The 16,301-nt window shown below is 39.7% G+C and overlaps 1 protein-coding gene across 1 annotated transcript in view; it reads left to right on the top strand.

Moving 5' to 3' along the window:
* IPMK (inositol polyphosphate multikinase) overlaps nt 1–16,050 on the top strand; it is a 35,059-nt gene extending 19,009 nt beyond the window's left edge. Inside the window, exons 4-6 of the mRNA XM_041404970.1 lie at nt 5,005–5,177; nt 12,059–12,140; nt 13,087–16,050. Coding sequence (XP_041260904.1) covers nt 5,005–5,177; nt 12,059–12,140; nt 13,087–13,721 — 890 coding nt within the window. The 3' untranslated portion in view covers nt 13,722–16,050. The remainder of the gene's footprint in view (nt 1–5,004; nt 5,178–12,058; nt 12,141–13,086) is intronic.
* Nucleotides 16,051–16,301: the final 251 nt, after the last annotated feature.

Here is a 16,301-nt window from a genome sequence, read left to right as displayed (position 1 = left end):
ATGTTATCACTTGATAGACTTGTTTTCCAAAGAAGTAGTAAGACAGTATCCAAAGACATGGGGTAATATCTACAGGAAAAAATGAAAACAAGATTGTGTTACTATTTCTTAGCTCAGATTTGCCTTCATGCTTTCCTGTTTGGCACTAACTCTAAATAGCTCTACAAGAGCTATGTTTTTCCTTCCCTCACAATTTAATGTGTCATGGAGTTCATGTAATATTCCCTCTCAATTGCAATATGTTTTTCCTTCCCTCACAATTTAATGTGTCATGGAGTTCACCTAATATTCCCTCTCAATTGCAAATAATTTTTTTCTATTTGTGGTATGATCTTAAGATGTGGAGACATGGGGTAATATCTACAGGAAAAAATGAAAACAAGATTGTGTTACTATTTCTTAGCTCAGATTTGCCTTCATGCTTTCCTGTTTGGCACTAACTCTAAATAGCTCTACAAGAGCTATGTTTTTCCTTCCCTCACAATTTAATGTGTCATGGAGTTCATGTAATATTCCCTCTCAATTGCAAATATTTTTTTTCTATTTGCGGTATGATCTTAAGATGTGAAAATATGTGGTCTAACCAAGAGACAGTAATTCAACACGTTGCTCATTTGCTTTGGGGATTCAAAAGCACTGTGCACCATGGGGTTGGATTTTGGAAGGTCCCCCCAGTCATTCTGACAGAGGCAGTAGGGATAACTATTTAAAGGAGGAGAAACTTTTAGTTTTGTTTGTTTTGCTTCTTGAAAAGGCTGTGTGCTATCATGAGTCCTCTTCATAGAAAGCTGTGGCGACAGTTCAACCAAAACACTGCACTGCCAGCTCTTATCTGTAGTATTAATGAGCTTTGTGTAGTCTTGATAGAAATCAAAGTTGCTGCAGATGATGGAGCTTAGCAGAGTGTATGTGTATCTTGTTCCTAAATGTAGATTGAAGATATGTTTGTAGGTTTGCTGCAGTCTTGATATTGGAAGCCTGAGCTTTCCCTTGGCAATCACTGCTCTGCAGGCTCTGGCATCACAGCTCTGTACAATCCAGTAGTAGTGAGCCCAGTAATTTCCTATTGTTACTGCATTAGTAATAGGTAACTTCTGAAAAAACAAAACTTAGTCTACTCTCAACAGGTAAGCAGGAACTGCAGTTTGTAAGATGAAGAACATAATTTAGTTTCTTAGAGAAATATTTAGAGAGAAGTGTCAGCATTCTATACTGAAAAAATAGGTGAGTGGATGAAATTGCCAGCTAAAAGGGGTGAAATGTATGAAGTGTAAATGAGAATGTAGGAAATAGGACAGAAAAGATGGACTCCCGGTATCAATGCAATTTGTAAAATAACTCCCGTTCTGCTGAAATCACATATCCAGTGCTACTGCAAAGGAAATGGAGGTAGAGGTGGGATGCTCTTTTCCTAAGCTCATCTAAAATGGGTTGGACTTGAAATTTAGCTTCACTGGCATTGTGGGTATGTGGATTTTATTCACAAAGCAGTGGAAAAGTTGTTATAAAGATGTAGGAGCCATCTGCTGCTGAGTTATCCGAGTGCCTAACCTGTGAACAGGATAGATACATATAACTCAGCTTCAAACCTTTATTTTCTTCCTTTGTTGCTGTGGGCAGTTGAGGCTTTTTCCTGCTTATTCCTGTGTTTTGAGAGGTGTCTCCTAAGTTATGAAAAGGAATCAGATGCCTCAAGTGATTTTGTCTCTTCTATCTCCAGGGAGGATGGAATGCACTGGCATGTTTGTGCTGAAGTCTGCAGTGGTTCATGCCATGGATACTTGCTGAATTTTAGTGGTCTTTGCTTTATTTCCTTTGAGACTGTAAAAAATGTGTAAATAATATGTCAAGCCACACCCTCTGCCACTGGTAAACAGAAAAGGGCAGGGCAAGTCTCTGATGATTGATTTATTTAAATCCTTGAAATGTATGGTCAAGACTATCTAGCAATGCAAGTTTTAATATAAAAATCTTGATAAATTTCTCCCTACATGGGGGTTTTAATTTACTCTACTTTGAGATAGCAAATGCATCATTTCCTGAAGCACACTGGGTTAGCAGGGCACTACATAATAATTTAGAAAATCTGAATTGCTTGAAAAATCTGCAGGTTTTTGTTTAACCAAGCAAGGAGAAGGGAGGAGAGCCCTCTGATTACCTGGGATGAGGTGCAGACTCACTGATGCCCTTGACTTATGGTCAGAGCATCAGAGATTTGCAGCAACTGACTTGAAAATGGAGAGCAGTTGATAGATATTTGAGGCTTAACTTCGTTTGCCTTAGTCTCAGTGCTTGGAGGTATCATAGGGGTAACTGCTGGAAGTGAAAGTCATTTATGTGTCAGTATTGTGGGTTTGGGAGCTGTTCCACTGGACTGTTGAATGCAGTGCAAATAAGCACCAAACAGTGCCAAGAAAGATGGAGTGTAAACAATTGATCCATTTGTTTGAAGCAATCATCAGAAAAAGTAACTTGCTTTATCTGGGTGGTATTACTCTGCCAACAAGGCCAGACAGCTTTGTCAGAGCAGAGGGGTGTGTTAACAGGTACAACAGGCCTAATTCTGAGCTAGCACTTAGCTAACAAAAAAGATTTAATTCTACAAAGTGTGAAAGAGATGAGAAATTTCTGGATAGTTTACAGCCTTTGCCAAGTAATTAGTGTTTCCCAGTGTTGGTGTTGTCTACAAAGGTAATTTAATGCTTAATTTAAAAAAAATTGTTATGTTTTTAGGAGGTCGGTAAGATAGTTTTAAGAAATCTGGAAAGGATGAGCAATAATGAAGTGACAGATATTTAGGACTTTAAAGTATTTGGGAGGTGCTGAATGTTGGTGCTGTATGGTTAAAAAGCAGGAATTAGACTGGTGCATAGAGGACAGCAGATGCCCATGGGTACCTATGGAAATAGATGTTTTATACTCCTTTCTATGTGGTTTTATTTTAGGGTTGATGAAAACATTGCAGCTAAGCAATTTGTGTTTTTTATTTCTAACAGTTTGATGCTGGAGCACTCTCCACATGCTCTAAAGCATTTTGGAATTGTTGGTGAAGGACTGCAAGCCCTTTTGTGAGATTTTTTGCATTTGCTGTCTTTCCTCACCTCCCATGTAAACCTGTGCCTCTTTGTTTTTGAGAGCTGTGTACTGAAAGCCTTGACCTTTATTTAGTTATTTTCTGCATTGTTTTAGAGTGATGGCACAAATCTGTTGATTGCACTGATTTCTGTAATATGCAAAAAGAGTCAGAAGGATGACACTTAGATTTTTACAATTTTTTGGTTTAATAAGGGATAGCTATCAGATTTTATGGACTCCCCAGTTATTGGTAGTGGTTTCTCCAAGTCCTGCAAAAGCTGTGCTAATATCTGACTGAATTAGACCTCTGTATAACAGCTTTGAAGAGTAGAAGTAGCACCTGCAGTTCAGGTGATACAGACTATGCTGCCTGGTAGGGAGAGTATTTGTCCTGCTTCTCCTTTGGGAATATTCAGTGAGCAAATATCAAATATGTTGGCTGCCTAGGGCTCCTCAAAGGTAACTCTGAGTTACTTCAGCTGTAGTTAGTGGGTGAGGTAGCCTATAACAAAACACTTTTTGCTGTAGCTGGATTGATCCTGTAGCCCAAAGGACCTTGAAAGCTGTGGGAGCGAGTTAGTGGAAGAGTAGTTTTGGGGTTTTTTTAAAATTTTTTTTTATTAGTGTATTGGTTTGACGTGTTTTCCTGAAAATGACTACATTAACAAGATGCCTAGTTCCATTCATATAGAAAGCAGGCAGCTGAGGGTTAAATACTTTGTGAGAAATTAGGACATTTGATCATGGTGTTGTAAAAACTGAAGCTCTAGTAGGACTTAAAGTAGTACAAGTCCCTTTCATTTCTTTTCCTTAAGAAAGTGTTTCTGCTTATTAAGTGTAAATGAAATGTTGTTTGTTCCTTTCATCTTGACTGGGACTGGTTTGTTATCTGTCTGTACAGTTTTCAAACAAGGCACTTTGTGCCTCTCTTAAAACTTGAACTAGTTTTGCTTTCTCTCACAATCCCATTTTAGATCATACTGCTGGAATGGGGTATAATGCAATGGGATTTTGGGTTTGAACTGCATTCAAGGCAAAGAAATACATTTATGGAGTAGGCTGTGCTGGAAAGAAAACCAGCCATGAAGTTTGTGCCTGGTGACAGGTGGATTTACAAAGCACATATGAAGAATGAGATGATGTTGAGGCTGTGCGTTGCCTTGGTTATGCCATGTCCTAGCAAGGGCTGGAGGTGGGTGCTGCTGTCTCCCAAGCAGAGTTGTCTGAGAGCTAGGTTTATACTGACTCCATTTCCTTTTTGAGTTCTGGTAGTGAGTGTGGGGGTCATGCTGGTAATGATCATTTTCATCCTTTAAATCTTCAGGCACTCCAAGTACTTTTGGGGTTTCTTAGTCCAGCCACCCTCCTAAAGGGCTGTTAGAAATGGATGAAAGGCAGCCTAGGATTCCAAGAGCATTTTCTCCTAAAGGTGTGCCATGAGAAATAAGTGTAGATGGGAGTGAGATAAAAAGAAGCAAAATGAGCTGCACTTCAGCCCCTGAAGGCTAGGACTGAAATGTTTTCTTCATTTTTTAAATGACACAAGAGACCATCCGAATTGCGAAACCAGCCACACTGCTGCAAAACCTGCATTTGTATGTGGTTAGTAATGCTCTTTGTGATATGTTAATGACTTAATAAAAGCTGCTCAGGGATTTTATCTGGGCAATAATTTGAATTTGAATGCTAGGTTAATGCATGTTAATTGTATGCAATTTTCTAAACAAGAAAGCATTTAGATTTTTATAGCAATAGAATTTGTGGGTGTCAGTGACCATGATTTAGCCTGCATTCAGAGACAAATTTGACTCTTGAATTCATGTGATGTTAAGCCTTAAACTATTCACATTCCTCCACAGGTGCTCAGCCAGAAGCTATGTAATTATTTTGCTATGACCCAATGTTTACAAAAGTTTTGGTTTTTTGCAGATACATACCTAAAACTGGAAGATGTGACCCGTAAGTTTAATAAGCCCTGCATAATGGATGTAAAAATTGGTCAGAAAAGTTATGATCCCTATGCTTCAGCAGAGAAGATACAGCAGCAGGTCAGCAAGTACCCGCTGATGGAAGAGATTGGCTTTTTGGTTCTTGGAATGAGGGTAAGAACTTCTGTCTTCACTTTCAGTTTATGCTCAGGCCTCTTGTCCCACACCAGGTACAGCAACTGGTTTTCCTAGCAAACAGAATCCTCTTGAGCTGTACATAAATACTGTGTTACCTGAATGTCTTGGTAGTGTTGATATCAGCTGTTGTGTGAAGTCAGTTCCAAAGCACTGCCCTGGTTCAAAAGAGTTATTTAACTTGGCTGTGTCCATTAAGGCAAGTTATTTGCAGCCTGGGTACTGTATAGGTATACAAGAGAGGGGCTGGGTATTTAAAACTGAATATAGTTGCAATTAATTCTTCACCACAACAGATATTTGAAATTATTAAGTGGATTTTTGTTTATTTGTTTTCTTTCAGGCTTACATCAGAGATTTACATACTGAACCAGTCTTTCTAATAATTTAGTAATGAGCTGTGTCTTCCACATTTTTCATCTTTATACTCTGCTTTTAAATAAAAATAATTTTACATATTTTTTTTCTATTTAGGGAAGAGTAAGTAAGCTCTCAGAGGTGATGCATATAGCTTTGAATAGCTGCTTATGTTTTGCATTTTAAAAAGTTTTCCATCAGAAGGAAACTTCTTTTGATATTTACACACTCAAGGAGGCTGTCAGGGAAGGTTAGTTGGGCATGTAGACATCCCTATGACTCTTAGTACCCTTAGAAATACTAAGAGTCAGTAGGTGTGCATTGGCTACTTTAAAGCTTCAGCATAAAGAAAAGCTGTACAGAACGTTTGTGGCTCAGTAAGAGAAATGTGTTGATGTCACTGAGCTGATGGAATCCAAAAGTAGTTTTTTCTGCAGTGATAGGTAAAGGAATAGTTTTCTTTTTGATGTGGGATTTTTGTTTTTCCTCTCATACACAAAGCCAGGGCTCCTCAAGCTGTGCAGCATAAATGGCTGGAGACTTTGATAAGCTTCTCCTTTGCTGTTCAATAGCAACAGCAGCCAGGTTGCACCATTGTTCAAGATAATTCTAATATCCCTGTAATGTTTTGTGCAGAGCTGCCCAGCCTCCTAGCCCTTAACTCTGCCTTGAGATAAGCTGCTATATAAATTATAGTGGTCATGAGTAGTAATTACGTAAGCTTTTGAGCAAGAATGTGGGAGTTAAGTCAAAAAACAGCCAAGCAGTTCAGATGAAAAAGGAAGGTTAGAGATTTTAGCTTTGGGTCTGGTTGATGTCATTATGTAACCTTTCTTATCTCATTTGTAAAACAATGTGCTTCATGTCCTATGTTTCATGACAGTGCAAAAGGAATGATTGATTGCTTCTGTGGTATGCCTGTGACTATTGTTTCTAACATTGTCACTCATTTGTGTCTTTGTCCTGTTGCAGAATTTTTTTCAATCCCCTAATTGAGACTGGATGTATAATGACGATTCTCCCAAGTAGTGCAGTTTTCCATCCAGTGTTTAACTAGATGAGATTTGGATTTTTGCCTTTAGCACCCAATTGCATGTTGGAAGTTGTTTTCCAAAGAGAATTGAAAAGGTTCCTCCTGCCCTCACACATCACTTGGCAAACTGAACACAAGTCATGTTCTCTGCCTCTTGGTTATGGAGCGTTCTCTCTGCTTGCTTTATTTTTGCAACCTTCTGGCCATACTATAAAACACTCCTACACGATATGTACTGCCCAGAACAGCTCACGTGCTGGATGAAGGATGTTCCTGTTCACTGGACAAAACATGATGTAACAAAGAAGTACAGGGGTTTGGTTTTAATCTCTCCATTCATGTTTTTTTACCAGGGAGGTGGTCTTGTGTGGTAAATTTTTACAAGGCCAAGAAGGAGAGGGCCAGGAAAAACAGAGAATGTAGTTACACTTTTTCTAAAGCACCAATTTTATAAGTTGTCATGAAGAGATACAAGCAAAAAAGTGTTATAGGTGGGGATTTTAGTCCAGAATCTGTTTACAGTGTATTTTTACCCAAAAGGCTATTGAAACAGCTTTTTCTTCTGCATTGGTAAACAGGCAGTCATCTGTTCATATATAAAATGTGTGGTGTGTCCTTAAAAATAGGAGTCTCCTGTCTAGCCCAGCATTAATTTATGTACACAGTTCTGGCATTTAAACTGTATTTAGCTTAACACGCTGAATAGACAGAATAAATGCATGGAAATACATTTAGGAAGCACAGTTATTTTAATAACATTGTTTAAAAACACAATTCTGTACTTAGTGGAGAAGTTCCTTTCTTTAACAGATGCCCCTGGATCCCTGGAAATATCCAAGGCCAGGTTGGACAGGACATGGAGCAGCCTGGTTTAGTGAAACATGTCTGCCCATGGCAGGGGATTGGAGTTGGGTCCCTTTGAAACCAGATCATTCTGGGATTCTGGCAGAGTGGGCATCATTTGTTGTGAAAGTAGTTAGAGTTCATATAGAAGTTGGAAGTCTCAGGTACTGTTGCAATAGCAAAAATAGAAATTGTAATATGGTTTCAGTAGCAGACATGCAAACAGGTAAGGCATCTCTTTGCAGCACAGGCCATGTTAAATACAGAGCATTCTGCAAGCTGTTGAGTGCAGCACTATGTGTGGGCTGTGCTCTCATTTCAGAGTCACAGTTCTTTTGGAATCCACAGTTCCCAGATTCTGCAGATTTTCTTTTGTTTCCAGGGCATCAATTGCAATCTCACTCCAAAATATTTCTGAAATGCTTTTTTTAAAGCACAAACTAGTGATTTTGTAATTTTACCATTATAATCCATCAGTGACTTCTACTGTTTGTGCCTATGAACATGCAGGCAGTAATGTATAATAAACAAAGCTGGTTTTACAAGTGAGTTTTGTAATCTATAGCACATGATTCTGCAGGATATTTTCAAATTGACTGTAACTGACTATTTTATGAGGTTTTTATGAACTCTTTCTTGTATTGTGGTAATTTTCACAAGCTCTGATGTGCTAGTAACAAGATTTAGGAGGGAAGTCATAAAGGTATTAAATTTTGCATCTACTGTTCAGATTCTTCTAGACTGAAAAAATTTCCAGAACTGGGGTTTTTACATTTATAAATCTAATTCAAGCTTTGATGTTTAAGGAAACAGGAAGACAAAGCAAAACAAAACCTAAAAGAAAACAAACATCCCTGAAACAATAAATAAAGAAATAAATAAAACCCTAAGCCAAAGAAACCAGCCGAAAGTCCTGAAAAAAAAAATCTTCTAAACTGGAGCAGGTGGTCTTTTATTGCATAAAAGAAATTTATTCTAATGAGATACTTCGTGAAAGTTCTGGGAGTCTAAAATACTATATTAAGCTATTTTAAAGATGGTTCATGATTTAATTGCAGGGTTGTAGTTTCTGTTATTTAGGAGATTAATGGTCTGCTTTTCCACTGGATAAATTTCAGCATAATTTCATTCTACAACTTTTTTATGTAATGACTTGACTAAAACTGTATATTGACTGTCAGAGTGTTTGGGGGTGTAATCAGTCGTATGAAGCACTCAGTCAAAGTAGTCCAGAGGAACAAAGAAGCAAAATGGGCAGAGTAATATCAAAGAATGATCTTGGAAATGAGGGAGCAGGGATGCATCCTTCTTGTGCTGGATTTTCAAGGCAGCTGGAAGCAGGGATGTGTGTACTTTTGTCATCTGTGGTCTAAGTAGCTACAATACATTAAGTTTAAAAAAGTAAAAATTAGGGAAAGTAAAAATTAGCAGCAGTGTTAATGTGAGAGCATTACTATAAAGCAGAGATATCAAAGAGAATGTTTAATTAACAAAATTTCTCCCTTTTTTATTTTTTTTCTTCAAATCCTTGCTTTACTTTCTTTTTGAAAAGAAAAAATAAGGGTTGCTGAAACTCTTTAAGTCTTGCACAGTGGCAGGAAGAAGGGCCTGCAGAGAAACCTGGGTTACTTGAGCATGAAGGAAACCTGTATTTATATAGGGACAGTCATGGGGTACGGGCAGAACGTGCCCAGGCGTGGGTGTGGGTCTTGACCTGGCACCAGGATTGTCCCTGCAGAGCTGGGGCATGGATGCTGCTGTTGGATGTGCCTAGATTAGTTGGGGTGTCACCTGCTTACCCCCACTTTCAGCTTGTGGCTCCAGCTTTGGTAGCAGCTGGGTACTGACAGCAGCTCTGATCTTGCATAGTAAGAATATACAGAAATGACTGATGAAGCAGGAGGTTTCTTGAAGGCAGTGTTTTGCAGCTTATAGAAAGAGTTTTGTCTTGCACTCTGCAGGAGACCTGCCAGTGCATACAGAGCAAACACAAAACAAGCTGTGGCAGGTGGACAAGAAATGAGATTTTCCTATCTAATAATTTCTTGGCTGCTGTTAAGGTTACAGATCTGACTTGACTTGTTGTTCTGACAGAAATGGGCTAGTACAGACAGCTGCAGCAACAGGGATGCAGGAAAAGCTTGGTTCAGAGGCAAAGTGTCATTTTGGGAAGGGTTAAGAGCAGATGATTGGTGGTGGCTGTGTGAACAAAAGCACAGTAGAGCAAGAGGTCTGTCAAAGAGGAAGTTGTTTTTAGCCTCCTGCTCCTCCAGCACAGCCACCCCTGTATTTGAATGGGTGAGGGTGGAGCAGGGGTTGGTGAGAGATTGTTTCTGTTTGAGCTGGGCTTTCGGAATGGGGTGTAATGGATCTGTATTTGAGTGAGGTTTTCCAGGAATGTTCAACTAGTCCCTTCCTGCAGTTGTGCAAAGTCTCAAGGTGGTGGTCAGAGATGGTTTTTGTGATTATGCAGATGTGCTGTCCTTTAATGCCACTGGCTGCAGCCAAGCCTCTTGGTGACTGAGGCCCTTCTGAGTGCACAGGGGAGTAAAACACAGACATTACACTCGGCCTGTGCCACTGGGACTTGGTGCTTTGTCACTGACTGTTCTGTATAGTTAAAAATGTGCTGTTAATGCAGCATACACATCTGCCTCGGTGTCTGTAAGCAATATAGAAAGACATTTAGGGAATGGTTTTGTTCAAATTATGAGAAGAGGTGGGGTGGCTTCTTGGGAAACCCAGCTCAGAAGGACAGGGTCTGATGTGCTGCTCCAGCGGTTCTCTGGAAAACAAAATGAGCTTGCAGATTTTAATCAGAACGTTTGAGCTAGTGCCCATGTCAGAAAAACTGCAGCTCCTAGGGGAAGAGATAAGGAGGGTTCTGGTAAATAAGATGATTTGGTTAGGTACTGCTGCAGTGCTGATGTCTGCAGAAAGCTGCCCCTTGTCCAACTACATGAGAACACTTAATATCATCAAAATGAAGGCACAGCTAATGAAAACTTAGATGTAGTCTTCAGACTCGTGATTCTCTTTCTAAGCAATATTATTCTTTATTTAACTGCCTTTGACTTGTAGCTCTGTAAAAAGTTTTGAAACTTCTAGTATGTTTTTGAAGGTTACTTTGGTACCTGAAGTGTTTACATAAGTAGTCTTTGAGTTTCTGTGTTCTATGCTGGTACTTCTTTTATGTGCTTTGGAAAAAAACGCAGCAAAAACTAAGTGGAGAAAAATTATTTTTCTTGTGAACCCAAAATCACAGTTGACAGATGCAGTTTAGAATAACTCATCTCTGCTATGGCGTTCTTAATTTCATAGACATGGAGGCCTCAGTTTCTCCAAGTGTCGTAACAGTGTGAAGTGTCTCTGCTACTGGATTCAAACATTTAGACTTACAGCTGTTTACAGCCCCTTCAGTTCATGGTTGGAGACTTAAAATCAATCTTTTTGTTAAAATAAAAGCTATTTGAGACTGTTCTTCCCAGCTGCTTTGCAAAACAGGAGGTGGGGATCTGTGTAATCATACTGGATTTATTATTGTTTGGATGGGGGAGATACTTCGGGGTGGTGGGCTGTAATGAAAACAGGGATTCTATTTTCTTTATTAAATGCTCCCTGTAATATTTCTTTTTATTGCTGTTTCTCTGTTGTGGACTTCACTGGTTGGTTTCAGCACGAATAAGGCCCCAGAGGAGGGATGAGGAGCAGGCACCTCAGCAGTGTGCCCTGACTCGTTCAGTGGGATCCTCTCTGTTTACAGCGGGGAAGGGAGGCAGGGCTGTGGATGGGGTGGGTGCCACAGGGATGGGTGGTCTGAACAAGTGCCAAGCACCGAGTTCTTGCCAGAGACAACTGCCTGCTTGGTAACACCATTATTTCTGCAAATAAAAATTGTCTACACGCTCATAAACAAATTATACTTGGGCCTTGCTGCTTGGCACATTTCTGCTATGGAACTATTTCAGTGTGAGAGAAAATATGGCTATATGTGAAGCAGTTTTGAGTTAAGTTCTTGAGCTTCTGCAATTCCTGATATGGACAAAACTGTACCCATGTGAGTTCCTCCTTTTCAGATGAGAGCTGAAGTACTGCTGTTGATGCTGGAACCAGCTTTTGCCTGGCTGCTGCCATTTATTTAGTGCAGCCTCTTTTGTGCTCACAGTTGTGGATGTGTCTTAGGGAGCTGGGCCTTGGTGGTCACATAGAGTTATTCTTACTATTTTGCTTTTGTGCTAAATAGGTTTATAATTTTAGGAACTCAGAATAATTGCATTGAAATTTTTGCTTTGTTGTCTTACTGATTTAACATCCACAGTAACACAGATAGAAGTCTGATAGTTTCAGGTCTCAGTTGTGATTTGCAAGGCCTTATGAAAGAGTTCCCTGTAACGGGCACATTGCTTTTTGCCACCACCAGCATGTCTCTAGCACAGGAAAGCTGCAGCTTGGAGCCCAGGGGCTGAAGGGAGAGTTTTGGAGAACACTTTTTTTTTGCTGGGCACTGCAAGAAACTTAAAAACTGCGAGGGCTAAATGTTTTGTGGCCTGTCTGTGAGGTGTCTCTTGCTCTGCAGAAATACTGGTGCTTCAGAATACATAGAGAGTCCCCTTCTTGCCTCTTTCAGGTGTACCACGTGTCTTCAGACAGCTATGAGACTCAAAACCAGCACTATGGAAGGAGCTTGACCAAGGAAACAGTGAAGGACGGTAAGTAACAGAACTGGGGTGTGCTTGGATCTTTTCATTTAAATACTGATTTACAGAACTGTGTGGAAAAACTGTTCTGGGTGTTCCTGTTTTAAAAGTCCTTTTTTGTCCTCAAAGACCCTCAGATGGGTCTTTGGCTGTTCCCTGTAGTATTTGAGCTGTCAGCCTGAAATTGTGTGCAGTTGGCTGTAACAGCAGTGCAGAATATAGGAATTTCCTCCTCACATCTCTTTTACTACTAATAAAGGAGAGAATTCTAGAATTCAACTTCTTTCCAACTTTGAAACTATAATGAAATAGAAATCTTTTAAAAGTATTATGTGTCTTTTATTATAAATACTTTTTTTTGTCTCTAGTTGTCTTCTGTGTATATCTAAGTGTATTTTCTATTAGAAAGCTACTACAAAACATCTCTCAATTCAAAGGACTTTATCAGTTGAAGCCAATCCACATGTTGCTCTACATTAACAATTAATAAAAATGTGGGGCTGTTTGGTGATAATGATTGCGGACTTGTTATTAGTTGACAGCTGCTCATCTGTCCCTCAGCAAGGGACAGAGGGTGCACACACAAACACCCTCGTAGTAAGAAGCTGCTTGAGCCTGTTTATTCATGGAGAAATCTGATGGGTCCCTGCCCAAAACTGTGCAGACACTTGTTCAGCTGACCTGGGAGCAGGAGCCGTGTTCCTTCACTGTGTGCTTGATACATTTACTTCTACTTACAACCAAGCCCAAGCTGTAGTATTACACAGCAGTGACATGACTGAAGGTCTCAGAGTTCTTAGGTTCCCTTTGGGTTTAGTTAGAAATTGCCTGAACAAAAACTACCTGAATGGTGTCTGTTCCTTCAAATCAGAACTATTCTCATCTCAAAAGACAAAAAAATTTGTTTGTTTTCCGTTCAGAAGTGAAAATAATCCCAATATGTGTGTATTTCTTGCAGGCATCTCAAAGTTTTTCCACAGTGGGTACTGCTTGAGAAAAGATGTGGTAGCTGCCAGCATTCAGAAGGTTGAAAAGATTTTGGAGTGGTTTGAGGGCCAGACACAACTCAACTTCTACGCAAGCTCATTGCTGTTTGTCTATGAAGGTTCATGCCAAGCCACAACCGTGCGGTTGAGTGATGTCACCTTGGCAGAGAAGAGAAGAGTACCCAAAGGCCTCTTAGCAGGTGGAGATGTATTGGAGTATAATAATAATATTCATGTCATAAATTCTACAGAGAATGGAAAAATCGAAGCCTCTGTAGGTAAAGGCTTGTCTAAATTTTATGCACTTCACAAAAAGGCGTGCTCCAAGAGGCACCACAGTCAGCTCTCACTAAAAGTTGAGAACTCAGAGCAAGACCATGTGTGGAAAACCAGCACATGCATTACGCAGGAGCACCTGAATGGAAATGTTCTACCCCAACTGGAAAAAGTTTTCTATCACATGCCAGCAGAGCCCAAGGAAAGTGCAAATGTCGAAGTCCGAATGATTGATTTTGCTCATGTGTTTCCCAGCAACACAAAGGATGAGGGCTATATTTATGGTCTGAAGAATCTCATCACAGTACTGCAAAATATTTTGGATAACTAAATTCTTTGCTATGTTTTTTATTGGGGGCCAATGATAAAGAGCAACAACATGAAGAATTTCTGCACTTGTAATGCTGTATAACTGGGTTTGTATTGTTCTATATTTTATTTGTCTTTGTACTTTTGGTAGAAGGGTTTAACTTTTTATAATTTCACTCAGGAAAAATATTGATAGTAAATTAGGAAGTGTGAAAGGATGAAGATACTTGAGATAGAGCAGGATAAGTAAACTAATAGAATGAATTGTATGTGGTTGGCTTAAGTCCAAGGACTACCAGAAGCACGGGTTATGTTAATTCCTCTAATGACTTTAGCATAGATGACATATTTGCCCATTTAGCCTTGACACTGAGCCACATCTCCATTAAGAGGTGTTTAGAAAATAGACTGAAAGTTGTAAGGTGCAGGATTGATGTCCTCAGTACTGCCCTTGTGTTTACTGTATTTGAATAACTGGAGTAACTCTGCTTGGAGACCAATCCCATTCTGAGTCAGCAGTCTCACCTGAAGCCAGTGCATCCCAAAGTGCTTTTCCATGTCACGGGACAATATTGTTGTTCTTTCAGCCCTTCCCCCTTTGTAGATGTCCGTAGCTGATGTTCACCACAGATGAGCTACCATGTAATTTGTGTTGAGGTGCTAAGAAAATGCTGGAGTACAATACCGTAACAGGCTTAAACTGCACAACTTATAGAGAAACTGTTCCTAAGAACGAGCGAAAGAAGGCAAATGCAAGATGTTCCAGGAACTAATTTGGATTAGGAGATTATGTCAGTCTGTTAATGGGGTGTGTGATGCTGTGATTAAGGAAAATGTCTCACTCTGTTGTTCTCATGGCCCTTCTCCAACAATGTTGCTTTAAAAAGCAAACCAGTAGAATGGGGAAACAAGTGTTTAGGGTGAGCGTGCAGAGCTCTGCTGGCTGTAAGCCACTTGTATTTTTGCAGTGAGTGTTTGATGCTTCAGCTGCTGGGGAGCACTGACTGGAACCTCAAGCAACAGAGGCAGAGGAGCCTCCTGCGAGATCATTCAGCCTTGGAGCCACCAGCTGTGCCGCCGCTTGTGCCAGAGGAGCTGTGGCTCTCCGTCCTGGGCTCCAGACACTGCAGGTTTCTTTAATGACACACAGGCAGGCTGTGTAATTTGAAAGCTGTCCCATTTCCTTCCTTTTCACAGGAAAAAGTCAACGTTTGTATGGAATGCTTGAGATCAGGATGATGTATCCAGAGCAGTTTTGGTGTGTCTCTTGTGTATGCTGTGTAGGTGGCTGTGCTGCCATGCATATTACAGTGAGCTGTATGAAAAGTAGGAATGGAGGAGTCCTGCCATCCCTAGAGCAAGATTTTAATGCTTAAAGAATTTCCAGGACAAAAATGTTTTAGAATGGATTTGGTCATTGGAAACATATCTTTTTCATGTGGACTTAGTGACCCTGTGGCCTTGCTGCTCTCTCTGTATGATGTTCTGCACTATGCACTCAGCTGTGTTCACATCTTGACAAGTTCTTCACTGGACATCTGTTTTCTACATGACAAAGAGTATCACACTTTTTCAAGCAAATACGCTGTTTTAAATAAAGCTGAATTTTTAGCTCTATCTGAGAACTTGGGTTAATTGGAAGAAACAGGGTATTACTATGTGTAGAATTACATGATTTAAACTTTGGAACTCATGTTGGCAAACACATTCAAGAATGAAACCAACCTTTTAGTAACATGATGTTTTGGAAGTATGGAAAAAGGGGCTTGCAGAAAGGGTGAGACCAGTGTGTTAAAAATTATATGTGAAACACAGTGAAGTCTGAGGGGGAAAGTACCAGGAAGAGAGGAACTTTTTTCCTACCTGGTATTTCTCTTGCACCTTATAGTTAATATATTCCCAACTCTCTGTGAATTAATTTAAGCCATATTCTAGAAAGAGTTTGTGGTTTTGTTTGCTTTGTCACTCTGTTATGATTTTGTTGTTTATCCCTTAAATAGTCAACACTAGAGTAGTCCAGACTGGTAGTGGCCTTGTATGATAAAGGTACAAGGTTTTATAGGAAAATAGGGCAAGAAAATTTTAACATCACCATTTTTGTCCTCCCTAATTCATCTCTTCTGGGTTTGGATCCATTTTGTACCAGAGAAATGAAGCGTTTTCCTCAAGTCAGTTATTGGAAAATGATTATTATGCACTTAGCACTCTCCTGTCTCTGCTTTAAGATACATGTCCTCAGTGTTTGAATGCTCTTTAAATATTGATTGTTTTGTTGGCTATGGCAGTATTTGTAACACGCCTGGAATATTGTCAACCTGTCAGAATATTTTGAATAAAAAAATTTTATCATGGTTTTTGTACCGGTAGTTATTATGAATGTATTTCTGATAATTTAAAATGTAGCTTGAGAAGTAACAGTATTTTTTATTGGAAATTGTGTGAATAAAGCTTGCTGTGGAGATGTTCGGGCATAGTACCAGCTGTGAGTTTGAGCCTGCAGAGGCCTTATATTCACACTGTTCTTGCAGATTTTAGGCTTGGTGTGTCTAGTGTCTTGTGTCTGAGCCAACTGCTTTCAGTTGCAGTTGGAAATGTATTCACA

This window comes from Onychostruthus taczanowskii, unplaced genomic scaffold (genome assembly GCF_017590055.1).
Source record: "Onychostruthus taczanowskii isolate IOZ18803 unplaced genomic scaffold, ASM1759005v1 scaffold22, whole genome shotgun sequence".
Classification (NCBI taxonomy): Eukaryota; Metazoa; Chordata; class Aves; order Passeriformes; family Passeridae; genus Onychostruthus; species Onychostruthus taczanowskii.
Note: the sequence above shows the minus strand (reverse complement) of the source record. Positions and strands in the feature narration are given on the sequence as shown.